Below are 16,095 nucleotides of genomic sequence, written 5' to 3'. Positions count from 1 at the left end.
CCTAAACGACTATTTTTAATTAATTTTTTGTAAAAGTAACGTTTAAAAAGTAATTTATAATAATCTGCAGTAAAAATATATGTGAACTGGCCCCGAAGAATTTTGAGTACAGTTGTGAGCATTCGATTGTACTAACTGCAATGTGTTGCTGGTATAAGTGTCGGTGTTTGGCTTTTGATTGTGATCAGTTGCTGACTTGTAAACTTTGGTTCGGAGAATGTGAATTCTACGTACTGAGCGCCCTTCATGCCGGGTGGAGCCGAGTTCTGAATTTTTGATTGCTACGTCCTTGTTGTGTAATCAGGATCTTGGTTTTTGTCTAACCCGATAGGTGGCTTTTGAGATTGCACATGCTTATGGATTTGTAAGTAAGAGGTCTCAGATTCGATTCTCGTTAAAGGCGAATTTGAACCGCATTATTACTAGTTTATTGTAAGGCTAAACTCATTATCTCTCCGTTAGTGTAGATAATATTGTTTGTTCAAAGAAAAATAAAATTACGAATTGTGACCCGAATCTTGCTTCACCTAAGATGTAAGAGCAGTGTACAAAGGTTTGCAAATTCAAAGTAATTAATGAGCTACTTTGGATGCTATCCCTAGCTACTTCCAAACTCGCAATTTTCCCAATTGAAATTGCCAATATTGCTCAAAAGAGGTATTTTTATGTCCAGTTGGAGCAAACACACTCGTCATCTGATTGTGAACCGATCAATTTATTAAGACGAGTAGGAATGTCTTCCGTCTACACACCGAGAAAGGTTACTAGTTTCTCAAAAATACATCTGAAAATGCAATGAAATGAATAGAGTTGAGTTCAACATCGAAACTACAAAATGTGAACTGATCTACATATGATACAACGTCTTCAGACACTTCTCCGATCACGCGAGAAGTTCAATGATCACGAGCACAAACTCGATCGAAAACATATTATGATTGAATAAGATCAAAATCCAAGGGGCCGGGAGGCGAAAAAAGCAGCTCTGCCAGTTTTGTGTCTTCTGTAACTGCTGTGATACAAAAATCATTTTCGCTTGTCACCTTACCGAAGGAACAACCATTTCCCCGCTTCAAAGGAACTAACTATCTGCCCGCATCAAAGGAAGTAGCCATCTCATTTCTGCTCCATTTCCGTTCGACAAGTAGTATACTTTCTTCCAGTTTTCCTCTGTGAATGCTTCACGGCGAATAAGCCGCTGTCTGCCATAGAAAACAGTAGGGAAGGCTGAGAATGTGAAATGTTTGCAGGCCAAAGGCATCACGAAAGCTTTAGACATGAAAGGATGCCCCCGACGAGTTTAAGCATCCAAAAAAACACTGACCCAAAGACTCTAATGCATTACCATTATGGGGCACCAAACCATGTCTTACACCATTAAATTTTTTTGTCTTTCACTAATTTCGACCGACATTTGCATGACCCGAGGTAAAACAAATTAAACCGGAGTATATAAGCAGTCTAACATACAATCATGCAATAGATATGCGATCAGCAAGACTATCGCATGGCAAGTATTAACTAGCATACCTAAGGTAGTAATGACAAACAGCGGCTGCTTCATCTAAAGTGTAGCGGGATAGGTTGACGCGAGCATCTACGGGCACATCTGGCAAGTCTTGACGAAGCTTTCCTACTGCCGTTGAATGTGAAAACGCGCCAACCATCATGTCATCATTTCGCATAGATCTAAAAGCCTTCACCTGGAAGAATTTTACCATGTATGTGCACATCAGTTTCCGATATACAACATATTGCAGACAAACCACAACTTACTACCAACTAGTACACCCAAACTTGATTGCATAAGTGAAATAATCAAATAAGAACCACATCTGAAGGACAACAAGATCATTTGAAGCTGTAATACAAAACCTAGAAAAACATAGATGAATGGACATTCTGATGGTCCATACAGATTAAGATTACAATTTACAAGTATACACCAGCACAACATTATTTCAACCATACATAGGGGACCTACCGTAGCGAGTTCTTTAGCATGTATTGGTCGAGTAGAACGAACAGTTACTGGCTCTTCATACTCACTGAACGTAAACCAGTTATTATACTGCAGATAATGAGCACAAAAATATAGCAAAAGTTTACAACACAGCTCTGGAAAAAAAATTCATCCAATAAATTAAAATATCAATTATCTAGTGATTGGTCACACCTGATCAATTGCAATAAGCACGGGGATATTTTTCACAAGAGATAATTCCTTCCTCAATCGAACTACTACTCCAACAGCTGCATGAGTGTGCCTGATTCCCGAGTTAACTAGGTCATATAGAGTTGAACCTTCAGGCATTGCCATGGAATCAGTTCCATCTCTCATCCATCCAACACCAGCACCCTCTCCCAAAGGAATAGGATCGAGTATTTGGCATGACAATTGTTTTAAATGGGATTCGTTAAACTTCAGGAAATCCTGGAATAAAATGACACATTAGATGAACATAAAGCCATGGAGATGATCAAAAGCTGAAATCCAAGAACTGCATAATGAACAGAGAACCATCACTTACGTCACATTAATTCAAAATTTCAAACATAAACCATTATAATCATTGCTTTTAGGAATGATCACTGATACAGAAAAAGTTTATGCACTATTTTCAATTGTCAAAGATTAATTCCTTCAAAGGTAAACCTACATAGATTACCGATCCTGTATCAGTTAATAGCATGCTGTAATAAAGAAAATAAAAAAGCTCCACAATCTTACGTTCAGAATATTTTCAGCCTGAACAGGTGTGTCCCAAAGACCTGTTTGTGGGTTTTTATAGAAAAAGCCTCCATGAGTCCATTCCCTGCCTCTCGGGACGTATAAAACCAACCAGCCTTCCTCACGAGCCCATTGAACTAACATTGCAAGAGTAATACTCTTTCCACAGCTTACGGGACCGTCCAAGACAATCTGCTTTTGAGCTTTTGTACCTGAAAAGGCACACATGGATAAGGCCATCTTACATGTGACCCATCATTCGACATGTACACGAAACTAAATATGCATTACAGCATCGATTGTCTACAAAGGGATATAAAAATATACAAAAAGCATAACGAGGCCTTATGAGATTAAGAAATCAAAAGAATTTATACAATTTTCTAGCTTCCTAGTCTTCAAATCCAGTGATTAACAATTTTCTAGCATAATGACCCCCTCGGAAATCTATGGTTATCAAAACCGGAACTTTAAAGTCGAGTTTGATCATACTGTGCTACAACCAACGATGATCATTTTCAACCGTGCCGAATGACAACATTCGTCCCAAACTTTACCAGCTCTAAACAAGCAAAGCATCAATCAAATGAAAACCAATGGAACACAAAGCACATACCTTTGCTGCTAGCCGAGTCCAATGGCGGGTCCACAATCCTTCGAAAATTGTCACGAAGATCGAGAAAGCTCTGGCGGACGAGCACCGCGCTCTGCATTGCATCCTCGAACTCCTTCACCATCCCCAATGGCAGCCCCTCGGGCAAAACATTGTTCAATTCCTCCATCCTTCAAATAAAAAAAATATCATATCCCAATAAATACATACACACACAGATACAGAACTACATCGGTTTCGTTACGGATTTCGATCAGGGTTTAGGGTTTTACTTGAGCTTGTAGTAGGAGCAGGTGTCCTTGCGGCTGAGCTGAGAGAGTGTCGGAGTGGAAGTGAACAGAGGACGGCCGTTGGGTCCCACATCAAGCGACGGGTCCCTCTCGTCCGCTTGGAGCTGGCGTGCGCGGGAATTTCGACCGGAGAGAGCCGCGTCGGTCTCCGATACGTCGTCGCCGGCGGTAGCTGAGGGGTCGTTTTTGGATTTGCCCGTCTTCTTCGCCTTCTTGGCCATGGTATCCTTGGACGTCGAGTAGCTCATCGTCGCCGTCACCCTCCAAGGGTCGGGTCTTGGGCCGCCCGACCCGGCTGCCCTTCGGAGAATGGTCAGAAACATTTCGCTGTTCTCAAAGGTTTTGCGAGGTTTATGGGAGGAGGAGACGGCGGAACTTTGTAGCTACTGAGAAATTGGCTCAACCAGGTGGTGGGTAAATTTGTAATTTTATTGATAGTTGGGCCTAAATCTGTTTGGTTTCAAAAATGAGCCTGATAGTCGGATTTTGGGCCCAATTGTTTTGGTTCTGCTGGGTTTCATTTCTTCCAAATATGTGGGTTTGGGAGTATAAACCCACCAAAGCAGAAGAAAAATGCCTAAGCCATGGCGGTGAATGACAATATTGAACACAAAATGAAATGGATAGAAGTGAAAGACTCTAATTAGCAAGACAATCCACCATTGCCAACACTTTAGTACGGGAGAAACTTTCTTGCACCCAATGCACAATCTTGACAATATCACTCGTGTAATAACGCTTCCTGCATGTTCAAAAAGTGAACTAATGGTTCAACAAACGCTTGTTACGTAGTTAATTGGTGACAACTAAAAATTTCTCTTTTAATAGAGATAACTTTGCTATTGTATGGTGATCAATTTGTGTAAGAGAATGTGTCAACAAATACGTCAATTTTTCATTTTTCAATAGCATTATTTCCACGCACGATGAAAATAGAGAATAAAAAAAAGTAACGAGACTTCGAGTGATTGATAATTAGGTATAGTAAGATTAATGGTAATAGTGGTGTTTGTCGTATGGACAATAAGAGAGTTAATGGGGTCAGAGTGGATCCAACTCAGAAATCAAGATGATTAGTGTTAAAAATAATTGAAGTATAAGGGTAATGTTAGACTAAAAACTTGATTTACCTAACATTATTCTTACAAATATATATATATATATATATATTAATCTCCACAATGCTTGGTTCATAGTGTAAAAAGGAGATTTGTGGAACACGTGTACGATCGTTCACATTTCTTTTCAGGTGAAAATCATTCACATTTTGGATGGATCAGGATCCTCTCCTAATCTAAGGATAAGGATTCTCATGGTCAAGAAATGTGGACCGTTGGATAAAAATCCAACGGTTATAATTATTATAACTTTAAAGGGACCCCCCTATTTGTAGCTGTTGGATAAAAATCCAACGGTTCACATCCCATGAGGATCCTCATCCTTAGATCAGGAGAGGATCCTGGTCCATTTTGGATCACCCTACATGCGTATGACCTGGATAAGTTACATTCTGGGTAACCCTACTATAAGGGAATGAAGGATTTGGCTACATTACATATTAGGTTAGTTACTTTAGGTATCGAACTCAATGCAAATATGTTACATTAGCGACATTAATGTGAGTTGAACATGAGACCTCTCATAAAAAGAATACCACAAAATGGTAGTACTAGTATGAATGCATGATCATTGTAATCGTTAGAACTTTCATCCGAACTAAAGGGTTTAAAGGGAAAAGAAAGTTCAGATGTTCTAATGGAGTTTCCCAAAGAGCCATTGTTTCACATTGTGACAAGTTTAGAGACCAATATTCACAAATTTTTAGCTCAAGAACTAAAACTCCAACTCAACTAAAGTTGAAGGGGCCATACTCCAATTTCTCTAATGCATATAATTACAACTAAAACAAGCAAAAAAAAATTAAAAAAATAAAAAAAAATAAAACATAAAATGGAGAATATATATGCTAAGAGAGTATTAATCTCACGTTAGGATGTGTTTATAAATAATTAGGCTACTCTCATATTGCCAATTGATTTTATGGTGGCACCTCAAATTTTTTATTTTTATTTTTTTTCAGAATAAATAACTATTCTAAGAGAGAACAAAGCATGCAATCCATTTGTTTGAGAAATTTTCCAGTGTGTCTGTTTCATTTTATCGAAAACTATAAACTCTAAATTCGCCGGAAAGAGATCATCTTTGGATCTCTTCCATCAAGACCCATGGATTAAGTGATCCGGGCCCTTGAAATTTAATTCAACAGTTAAAATTATTATAACTTTTAAAAAGGACCTCTGTTTTTAGCCGTTTAATCAAATTTCAAGAGTTCGGATTATTTGATCCGTAGGTCTTGGTGGAAGAGATTCGGAGAAGATCTCTTTCCAAATTCGCCAACAATTTTTCCATATTTTATATGTACCCTAAGATCATGAGTTCAAACACGTGGTTTTCCAGTGTAATGAGATTCAAAAACGGAATGCCAGGTGGCTGAAAATGACATTCATAGAGCTTAATTTGCTACTAGTTTTGGAGAAGTTTTTTATTGTGATTGGAATATAGGTGATACATTATGTGTTTTTATATACGTGGTGAGAAATTTTAGTTTTTAAAGTTATTAACTTTTTAACACACATATTCTACCATTTGTATAATGACATGTTATGTATCATTCCGTGCTCCCTTCAACGATAAATCTCCACTGGTTTTGGCGCTTCAATTTGGTATCGCACAAAATGACAGCGATTCAGTGAGGTATTCGTTTGCATGCATCGAATTAACATTTAGTTGATCACGTATATAAACCACTAATGACCGACATGCTTAATTAGGTAAATCCACTCAATCAAATTTTTATTATTTTATAGATACTGCATGAGAGATCATCTATGTAAATTATATTTTTTAAACCATATAATGTAGTTGTTAATGATTAAATTATTACTTAATGTTGATAATTGATTATTGATCATATGAAAATGTTGAGTAATCTAGTGTTTACCTTAGAAATTTTATTATTTGAATTAAGGGAATTTTATTGTTTAAATTAAGAGAATTATTATTGACACTCCAATATCTTATTTTGCATTCCAAACATTCTATAATTAGAAAGAAAAATACATTTGTAAGGAGTGTAGAGTGAGATTTTTGAAGTGTTAATAATAGTTTCCTAAATTAATTCTAATATAAGCTAATGCAACATTCTTATGTCGATCGTCAAGGAAATGGATTGAAGTAGCGACTAAGACTTTTCAGCTAAAATGATTTTTGAGATTAGTATAATTCCTCACTTTGGTCCTTTAAAATGAAAATCGATAGAGGTGGTCCATTTGTCCACCGTAAATCATTTTGGTCATTCTGTAAAAAAATCTATCAATATCATCATTAAATTGTTATGTGAACGACCACGTGGCGAACTTAAAAGTATTTTTGGCAAACCAACTATTTTGACTAAAAACCCAACAATTATTGTTCTAGTTTGTCTTTGTAAGGGGTAATGCTAGGGAAACTACTTTGTAAACAAAATTTTCTAAACTAAATGACATGGAAATTGATGATTCGACTTTTACTTAAGTGTTGGTTAACATGCTTATTTCTATTGGTGACACATCATTTAGTTTGCAATTTTAATTTACAAATTTAGCCTACCTAGTATTACTCCTTCATAAAAAGGATAATGCTAGAGAGATTAAGTTTTATAAATTAAATGACATGGAAGTTGATGATTGGATTATTACTCAAACGTTGATTAATGTGCTTATTTTTTTTTTTTTATTAATGAGACATAATTTAATTTGAAAATTTATTCTACAACTTTAGTTTACCTAGCATTACTTTTGTAAAAAATTGGAAAGTGACATGTGATGAAGTTCTTACTATATCAATCAAGACCCTGGGCCTTTGGACCTAATGAAGTTGCAATTAAGAAGACAAGTGGAAAAATCTTTGTGCGATACCAAATGTTAATTTACTTGAATAAGTTAGTTGATCACGTATATAAACCACTAATGATAATTTATTAGAACTTCCTTAGGGGCCATACTCCAATTTCTCTAATGCATATAATTACAACTAAAACAAGCAAAATAAATAAATAAATAAATAAAACATAAAATGGAGAATATATATGCTAAGAGAGTATCAATCTCACGTTAGGAAAATGATGAATATTGTATGTGCTTATAAATAAAGGGAAACTAATGAAAAGGACTTGAAAACTTTGAGTTTTAACAATAAGAACAAAATAAAAGGTAAAGTGAGTATTACTAGGTTTAACTTTTTAGTGTAAAAATGTGGTTTTTCGTTAAAGTGAACAGTAATGCGGGTTTTTCGTTAAAACTCCCTATAAATAATTGGGCTACTCCTATATTGCCGATTGATTTTATGGTGAAACCTCAATTTTTTTTTTCCTTCAGAATAAATAACTATTCTAACGAGAGAACAAAGCATGCAATCCATTTGTTTGGGAAATTTTCCAGTGTATCTGTTTCATTTCATCGAAAACTATAAACTCTAAATTTGTCGGAAAGAGATCCTCTTTGGATCTCTTCCATCAAGACCCACCGATCAAGTGATCCGGGCTCTTGAAATTTAATCCAACAATTAAAATTATTATAACTTTTAAAAGGGACCTATGTTTTTAGCCGTTTAATTAAATTTTAAGGGTCCGGATCGCTTAATAAATAGGCCTAGTGAAAAAGATTCGAAGAAGATCTCTTCCCAAATTCGCCAACAGTTTTTCCATATTGTATATGTACCCTACACGTGGTTTTCCAGTGTGCAATGAGATTCAAAAAATAAAAAATAAAATGCCAGGTGGTTGAAAATGACATACATAGAGCTTAATTTGCCACTAATTTTGAAGAAATTTTTTATTGTGATTGGAATATGGGTGGTACATTACGTATTTTTATATAAGTGGTAGGAAATTTTATTTTTTTAAGTTATCAACTTTTTAACACACATATTCTACCATCTGTATAGTGACACGTTGTGTATCACTCCGTGCATGTATCATTTACTTGAATAAATGATACATCAATTATTGAAATAAAACTTAGTAAGTTAAAATCTTTGTCATAAATTTAACATGTATCGATTATTAATAGAGACCACAAAGAGGTCATACACAAAATAAGTGTAGAAAATTTAATCTCAAATTTTTGGTGTGTAACGTTACTATATACATTTGTAGTCAAAACTATGTACGAGCATAACCAAAACTCCATCGTTTCAGACTACCTTACTGCTTCATGCAACTATCCAAACTCCCCCACTCACCAACTTTGTACCGCTATATAAACACCAAGGCTCGTCCAACTTCAAAGTACAAAACTGAAACACTCCCAACTCAGCACGTCCCTCTTACTGAGAGCCATTGCTTTGAGCTCCAGACCTGGCAAACTCTCAACCATGTCAGCTGGAGGGAGAACATTCGGAGGAAGCCAGAAACAAAACGACAGTGACGGCTTTATACCAAGCCTTAACCTCCAAGGACGTTGATGTCGTTCACCTTCTCCTCGCACCGTATCTCGAGTGGTGGTTCCATGGCCCCCCAACTCACCAGCATTTGAACCGCCTACTCACCGGCGCACCTCCGTATGACTCATCGTTCAAATTTGTCCCTCTCTCGATCGTTGCATTTGGGTCAATGGTGCTGGCTGAAGGATACGACGAGGTTCGTTCGGTTTCGTGGGTGCATGCATGGACCGTCACGGATGAGATTATTACCCAGGTCAGGGAATACTGCAACACGTCCGTGACGGTCACGCGGTTATCCTCGCCGGATATTAGATCACAGCGGGGGACTTGCCAGAGCGTCTGGCAGAGTAAGCTCTCGGATGATAAATCTGTGCCTGGCATCGTTTTGGCGCTATAAGCCTATAACTAGTAATTAAAATAATGCTACGTTAATTATGATTTGAAATCTTACAAATTAGTATTAGTTTGAAAGGGCACACGAAATAACCAAAGTAACATGGAGTGTAGCGTTGTACTATTTATCTGGTGATTACGCAAGTATTAAGTGATTTGGCTGTCGAGTATATAATTTGTGTATGGATAATGTTAGAGAGACCTCCCTCAAAACAAAAAAAAGGTTAGAGAGACCATCAATTTAAATCAGAGAAAAATGTAGCAATGGTTTCTCAACTTTAACCTAATTGGAGCAATAGTCTCACAATTAAAAATATGTGACCATGGATCTGTAAACACGAATAATTCCTGAAACAAGCGACAAGAATACGTGTACAAAATATATTTTTTGTATTAATGATTTTGGGGTTACAATCTCCTTGTAATTTGGTCCTCTGATTCTATCTTCGTAAGGTGTGGGTTTGTGGATGAGTTGTTGATCCAAGGGGCCGTCGGGGCTTGATCTAAGGATGAACAGTTGATGAATGGATCTTCAAGGGGCGTTGGGCTTGATCTTGAAGAATGAGTTTGTTGAGGTTGTTGATCCAAAGGGCCGTTGGGGCTTGATCTTAGGATGAACGGATGATGAACGATGAACACTTTCCTCAAGGGGCCGTCGGGGCTTGATCTTGAGTTGGTGGAAGTTCTTCAAGGGGCCGTTGGGGCTTGATCTTGAAGGTTGGTGGATGAACGGATCTTCAAGGGCTTTTGGGCTTGATCTTGAAGAACGATTGGATGTGTGGATTTGTTGAGGTTGTTGATCCAAAGGGCCGTTGGGGCTTGATCTTAGGATGAACGGATGATGAACGATGAACACTTTCTTCAAGGGCCGTCGGGGCTTGATCTTGAGTTGGTGGAAGTTCTTCAAGGGCCGTCGGGGCTTGATCTTGAAGGTTGATGGATGATGAACGATGAACACTTTCCTCAAGGGCCGTCGGGGCTTGATCTTGAGTTGGTGGAAGTTCTTCAAGGGCCGTCGGGGCTTGATCTTGAAGGTTGATGGATGATGAACGATGAACACTTTCCTCAAGGGCCGTCGGGGCTTGATCTTGAGTTGGTGGAAGTTCTTCAAGGGTCGTCGGGGCTTGATCTTGAAGGTGGATTTTACGAAGAACGAAGAGTGCTTTCTTGATCCTTCGGGATTTGCTTGAGAGCTTTAGAGTTCCGAAGCTTGAAGGTTTTGGTGTGATATCAATTTCCCTTCCTTTCTTCCTTCCTTCCTTCTTTCTCCTCTTCCTCCTTTCTTCCTTTTTTTTTCAAATGAATGCCTTTGGCCTCCTATTTATAGAATTCCAAAACTTGATTTTTGGATTTAAATAATCAGATGAAATAAATCATTTCTGCTAGGTATTGACACGTGTCCTATTTGATGACTTTTCCAATTTATTTCGATTTTTCGTTGAGTCACACGCTACATGTAAAATTTATGTGATACATGAGCGTTGAAATTTTAATTATTGGTCAACATTCATTTCACCGAAATTTTGATGTCTACAAATGCCCCCACTTCAAGGCGCGTCGTAGACATGTGCTTGTCACGTGTAGAAGATGCGTTTTGAGGTCCCTTAATGTAGATGTCAACCCAAGGGCCGTCGAGGCTTGATCTTGAATTGAGCTGGAGATTTCTTCAAGGGCCATCGAGGCTTGATCTTAAGTTAGACTGGAAGATTTTCTGGTTTCCTCCAATCGTTGATTTTTCGCAGGCTTAATCTTGAACTGAGCTGGAGGATTCTTTTGGTCTCCTCCGAAGGTCTGAACTTACTCCTTTGATCTGGAGTTGAATTTGATTCAAGGGTGGTGAACACTTGATTTTGAATCGGACTTGTGATTTCTTCAAGGGCCATCGAGGCTTGATCTTGAACTGGGCTGGAGGATTCTTTTGGTCTCCTCCTATCGTTGATTTTCCTTTGTGCTACTCTTGAACTGGGCAGCAGGATTCTTTTGGTCTCCCCCTATCGTTGATTTTCCTTTGTGCTACTCTTGAACTGGGCAGCAGGATTCTTTTGGTCTTCCCCGAAGGTCTGAGCTTACTCCTTTTTTTCTGTTTCTTTGTTCAATCTCTCCAATTCGTATTGAAGAGGGTTAGAGGATAGCTCAGCATATGTAGTTGTAGCTTGTCTCCACATGCTTCAATGCATCATTTTCACTTGCCTTACTTGCTCCCCTTTGCAGAAGTGGTATTTCCTTATGCAGGTTTAGCATCTTCTCTTGTACTATTTGTTCCTGATGCAGGAGTTGAATGCAAACCTTGCATTTGAATGGACCATCACTTCTTGGTGGCAGCGCAAGTTTGAGTGGAGGTTCCGACATATTGCTTTCTCTGTCCTTGTCCTGGCAGGTGAGAACAAGGGCAAAGGAAAAGATAGGGGAAAAGCATGATATGAGATACCTTTGCTTTCGCCCTTGATGATATGAGATACTTTTGCCTTGGTGTCATTTGTTTGCAAGGGTATTCCCGGAGAGGAAGAAAACTGAGCATTTTGAGATGCTTTGCTGGGAGTGTACTCTCGGAGGTGAGGAAGAGTTGGGCATTTTTTTTTTCTTGTTTGCAGGTTTGTCTTGCCATAAAAGATGAAGGTCGACATATATAGGGATTTCCCAATAGCAAGTGATGGTACTGTTCTTTTACCCTTGTCGACAAACGTTTTGATCCCGCAAATCCGGCTTTTTGAAATAGTGACGACTCTTCGATCTTTGAATACGCCTCTTTGATTTCTGAACGACGCCTCTTCGATTTCTGAACGAGCGTCTCTTTTGACAAAGTGGCACGCGTTTTCTGAAAAGCAGAGAAAGCGTCGCCGAACTTTGCGCTTGTCAGCTAAAGATGTGTAGCTGCGATGATGACCTCCACGTGATCTTTTGACAAAGTGGCACCCGTGCTCTGAAAAGCCGCGAAAGCGTCGCCAGCCTCCACGTGTTTTCAACTTTGTCGGAGATCTTTTGACAAAGTTGAACGCGTTTTCTGGAAAGCCGAGAAAGCGTCGCCTAACTTATGCCGGAAAATCCAGCTTTTGAGATTTGCAGAGCGATGTCTCTTCACTTTTGAACAAGCGGCCCTTCGATTGCTGAACCAACGCCTCTTTGATTTCTGAGCAAGCGCCTCTTCGATTTCTGAGCAAGCGCCTCTTCCTTTTTATAGAGGTATTGATCACCTGTAATATGCATACTTTGAAGGTTGCTCATTCCTGAAAATCATCTCCGGCCTTTTGAGTTTTAACTCCATCCACCCATCTCTTTTAACACCTTTGAAAAATGGCTAACCCATCGAACCTTAGCTTAGAATTGAGTCTCAGCAGTGATCCGGTTGCGCCGCTTCAAGGTAATGTATGGTGCCCTTCTTTCTTATCTTCTAACGGTCCTCTTACAGGTGAAGACTCCGTGATGCAGGACGCCACAACAGCTACAATAGTAGCTAGGAACCTCCTTACTCCAAAAGATAGTAGGCTGCTGTCAGGACGGTCCGATGAGTTGGCCGTTCAAGAGTCCCTCGCTCTTAGTGTTCAGTGTGCAGGCTCTGTGTCCAACATGGGCCAACGCCTGCTTGCTCGGTCCCGTCAGGTGGAATCGTTGATGGCAGAGGTGGAAGATCTTAAGCAGGAGATTAAACAGCTTAAGTACGAGAATAGAAGTTTGCATGTGCTTGCAAATAACTATTCGTCGGGCATGAAGAGGAAGCTTGATGAGATGCAAGAATCTCAAGGTCGCATTCAAAGTGACCGTCAAAGGCTTGCGTCTTTCTTCCAGAGACATCTTTTTCCTGCGTCATCAAGCGTTCCACCAAGTATTGGGGCCTCGAATGATCTATCTTCGGTGCCTCCTGCTCCTGGAGTTTGGCCAAGTATTGGGGCTTCACGTGAACATCCTTTGTGAAAGCTCCATCTTTCTTTTTTTTTTTTTTTTTTTTTTGTATGCCCTTGTAATTTCTCGGAGATCAATGTACATGTTTTATTTTATTCAGTGTATTGTGCTAAATACCAATAAAACATATATATCACCAAGATGTGTTATTTCCTTTTTTTTTTTTTTTTTTTTTTAACACACTTTTGCAAGTGATGTCGTGCACCACCTTCTCCTTATTTTCTTCTTGACTTGCTAACAGTAGCTTGCCATTGTGAGTGGTTTCAGCTTTTGGCATTGTGAGAGCCGAATGCCCTTCAATCTGCTAATTTAAACAGTTGGCAGCTGGTGAAAGATACTTCCCAACATCATCATTGCTATCTTTTTTTTTATTTTATTCTTTTTGAAAGATGTTTCCCAACATCATCATTGCCACCCTTTTTTTTTATTTTATTCTTTTACCTTCACGCCTGAAGCCTTTATAATTATATATATATATATATATATATTTTTTTAATTTTTTTATTATTCTTTTGAAAGATGCTTCCCAGCATCATCATTGCTACTTTTTTCTTTTTTTTTTTTTTTTTTTTTTTTTTATTTTTCTTTATAAGGCCATCTGCAAGGCTGAGTTCGTGGGTGAAAACCCAGGCGAGTCCGAGAGAAGACGGAGGAGATCTTTGGGTGTGAGTTGACAAACTTTGATTTTGTCAATCACATTCAAAGGCAGCAGCAGAGGCAAGCAGACGGATGAGATCTTTAGGTGTGAGTTGACAAACTTTGATTTTGTTGATCACATTCAAAGGCAGCAGCCATGGCGGAGATGCAGAAGCAGCCAGAGCTTGAAGTAGTGCAAAGCGTCGAGTTTGAAGACCGGCTAGTCGTTTGACAGCGGTCAATGAAGCTCTTCGTTGATTTTGATCAAGGTGGCCAGAGTGAAGCTGAGGGACTTGCAGGCGAGGAGTTGCATGGATGGAGAGGAAGAAGTGCCTTGTCGTGTTCCGTCACTTTCTCTTAACCTCTCTTACTGACTTCATGTTCTTTTGTTGCAGAAAAAGGGGAGCAGAGCTCTTGGATTTGATTGGAAATTCACAGGGTGGTGAACGCAGGAAGTCTCGTGGCTTTTCAATGAAAGCAATGATGGCTTCTTTAGTTCTATCTTCGTCGTCATACGACAAGACCTTTCCACTCGCCGTCTTGAAGTACAGAGTTGGGTAGTATTTGACATCAAAGTCGCTAGGCACATCATTTGCAGTGGCATCAAATTTTGCAATAACGACATCGGAATCCTTTTCATACGAGGCAGCAACTTCATCCAAAATAGGAGCAAGCTTCTTGCAGTGTCCGCACCAAGGAGCATAAAACTCAAGCAACACATTTTTCTCAGACTTGATGTAGTCCTGGATGCTGTCAGCAACGACTACTTTGACAGGCTCATTGTTTTGCTCAGGAATAGGCTCAGACTTCTTGTATGGTGATACTTTCCCATCCTTGTACTCCTTAACCCATGATGTTATGTGATCTGTCTGCAAATTTGGTTTCAAAAACTTTTGGCCACCGGGAGTCTGGATGATGATGAGAGGCACCTGGTCTTCTTTGCGTCCAAAATACTGGAAGGCGCCCTGACTAGCCTCAAGATCTCCAATGAGAAAGCTTATGCCTTCTTTCTTATATTTCTCAGCAACATAATCAACAACTGTCTTACCCCTAAACTTCACATTGTAATCATCGACACCTTCGGATTGAAAAACAGAGTTATCCACAGTGACCTTGATCTTTAACTGGAGTCACTATGCCTTCTTCTTTCCAGTTTTTTTTTTTTTTTTTTTTCGATTCAGGAAGAACGGCATCAGTGAGCTTGTGGTTGCTACAGGAATTCGGTCTCGATCTGCTGCTGCGGAGAGGTGGGGTGTCGCAGGTCAGGACACGAGTTGCAAGCCGGTCGTGAAGAGGGCCAACGTTCATCAAAATTCAGGCCTTGCTGAAGCCCAGGACTTCATGGTGGCTGCTGTTGCAGATCTGCAAATATCGAAGAAGACGACATTTTTTATTTTTATTTTTATTTTTTTTTAGGGGAATCTTTCTTCTCCTGAAGCTGGTTAGAAGATCTAAGTTTTCTGGGGCCACTTTCAGGTCTGATGAAACTCTTGAGATCGAAAGGAGCGAGGGTGGTAGTAGTGTCGGAGGTGGCAGAAAGAAGGCAGAGAGGATCCTCCGACAAGCACAACATCATGGACGCTGCTCTTGTCCATCTTGGCATCTCTCAAACACTTCTCGACTGGCTCCATACACTTCCTGAAGAGATCCATGTTCAACTCCTCGAATCTGGCACGGGTGATGGTGGAGTGAGGCACGTGGGGTTTCTGCAGCGAATCGAGACCAGGACCAAAGCGTCGTCGTCAAGGCTGATCGATTTGCGATCGCATCGAAGAGCAAGCTTCGTGACCGATTCGAAGCCCGGCCTGGGCGCTGAAAGAGAGGCGGTGCCGGCTCTGGCCGTTGACTCTCAGCCACCGGCGGCAGACGAGCTAGCTTCGTTTCCGGTCTCCGGCACCGAGGAAGTGCAAAATACTCGCCAACAACTCGTCGGGAAGATCGGAGGTGTAGTCACGGCAGCTTGAGGTGCGACGAGTCGTTTGGCGAACTCGGCGAGTGGGATGAGCAGTGCCAGCGGACGAGCTTGACCCGGCGCAATCCCGGCCACAGACGGG

The 16,095-nt window shown here is 39.7% G+C and overlaps 2 protein-coding genes across 2 annotated transcripts; both read right to left on the bottom strand.

The window, feature by feature from the left end:
* Window positions 1-696: 696 nt before the first annotated feature.
* On the bottom strand, window positions 697-3,999 carry LOC103958939 (28S ribosomal protein S29, mitochondrial-like). Its single transcript, XM_048564345.1, has 7 exons — window positions 3,617-3,999; window positions 3,348-3,514; window positions 2,732-2,943; window positions 2,177-2,434; window positions 1,985-2,071; window positions 1,531-1,703; window positions 697-1,202 (listed from the first exon to the last, which is right to left on the bottom strand). The coding sequence occupies exons 1-7, from the start codon at window positions 3,955-3,957 to the stop codon at window positions 1,082-1,084; spliced, it is 1,359 nt and encodes a 452-aa protein (XP_048420302.1). The 5' UTR covers window positions 3,958-3,999; the 3' UTR covers window positions 697-1,081.
* Window positions 4,000-14,388: 10,389 nt separating this feature from the next.
* Window positions 14,389-15,617, bottom strand: LOC125468503 (protein disulfide-isomerase-like). The gene is made up of 2 exons (XM_048564325.1): window positions 15,512-15,617; window positions 14,389-15,119 (listed from the first exon to the last, which is right to left on the bottom strand). Exons 1-2 carry the CDS (start codon window positions 15,615-15,617, stop codon window positions 14,389-14,391), a joined length of 837 nt encoding a protein of 278 aa, XP_048420282.1.
* Between the last annotated feature and the right edge of the window lie 478 nt (window positions 15,618-16,095).

Source organism: the organism of the source record quoted next, unplaced genomic scaffold (genome assembly GCF_019419815.1).
Source record: "Pyrus x bretschneideri cultivar Hongxiangsu unplaced genomic scaffold, Pyrus_bretschneideri_v1 Contig39, whole genome shotgun sequence".
Classification (NCBI taxonomy): domain Eukaryota; kingdom Viridiplantae; phylum Streptophyta; class Magnoliopsida; order Rosales; family Rosaceae; genus Pyrus; species Pyrus x bretschneideri.
Note: the sequence above shows the minus strand (reverse complement) of the source record. Positions and strands in the feature narration are given on the sequence as shown.

Coding starts and splice junctions, on each gene's coding strand:
- LOC103958939 (XM_048564345.1), bottom strand. CDS start 3,957: ATGTTTCTGACCATTCTCCGAAGGGCAGCCGGGTCGGGCGGCCCAAGA. Junction 2,944..3,347: donor GGACTCGGCTAGCAGCAAAG/GTATGTGCTTTG, acceptor GTGCCTTTTCAG/GTACAAAAGCTCAAAAGCAG. Junction 1,203..1,530: donor GTTTGTCATTACTACCTTAG/GTATGCTAGTTA, acceptor TTTCTATGGCAG/ACAGCGGCTTATTCGCCGTG.
- LOC125468503 (XM_048564325.1), bottom strand. CDS start 15,617: ATGATGTTGTGCTTGTCGGAGGATCCTCTCTGCCTTCTTTCTGCCACC. Junction 15,120..15,511: donor GAGTTTCATCAGACCTGAAA/GTGGCCCCAGAA, acceptor TTCAATCCGAAG/GTGTCGATGATTACAATGTG.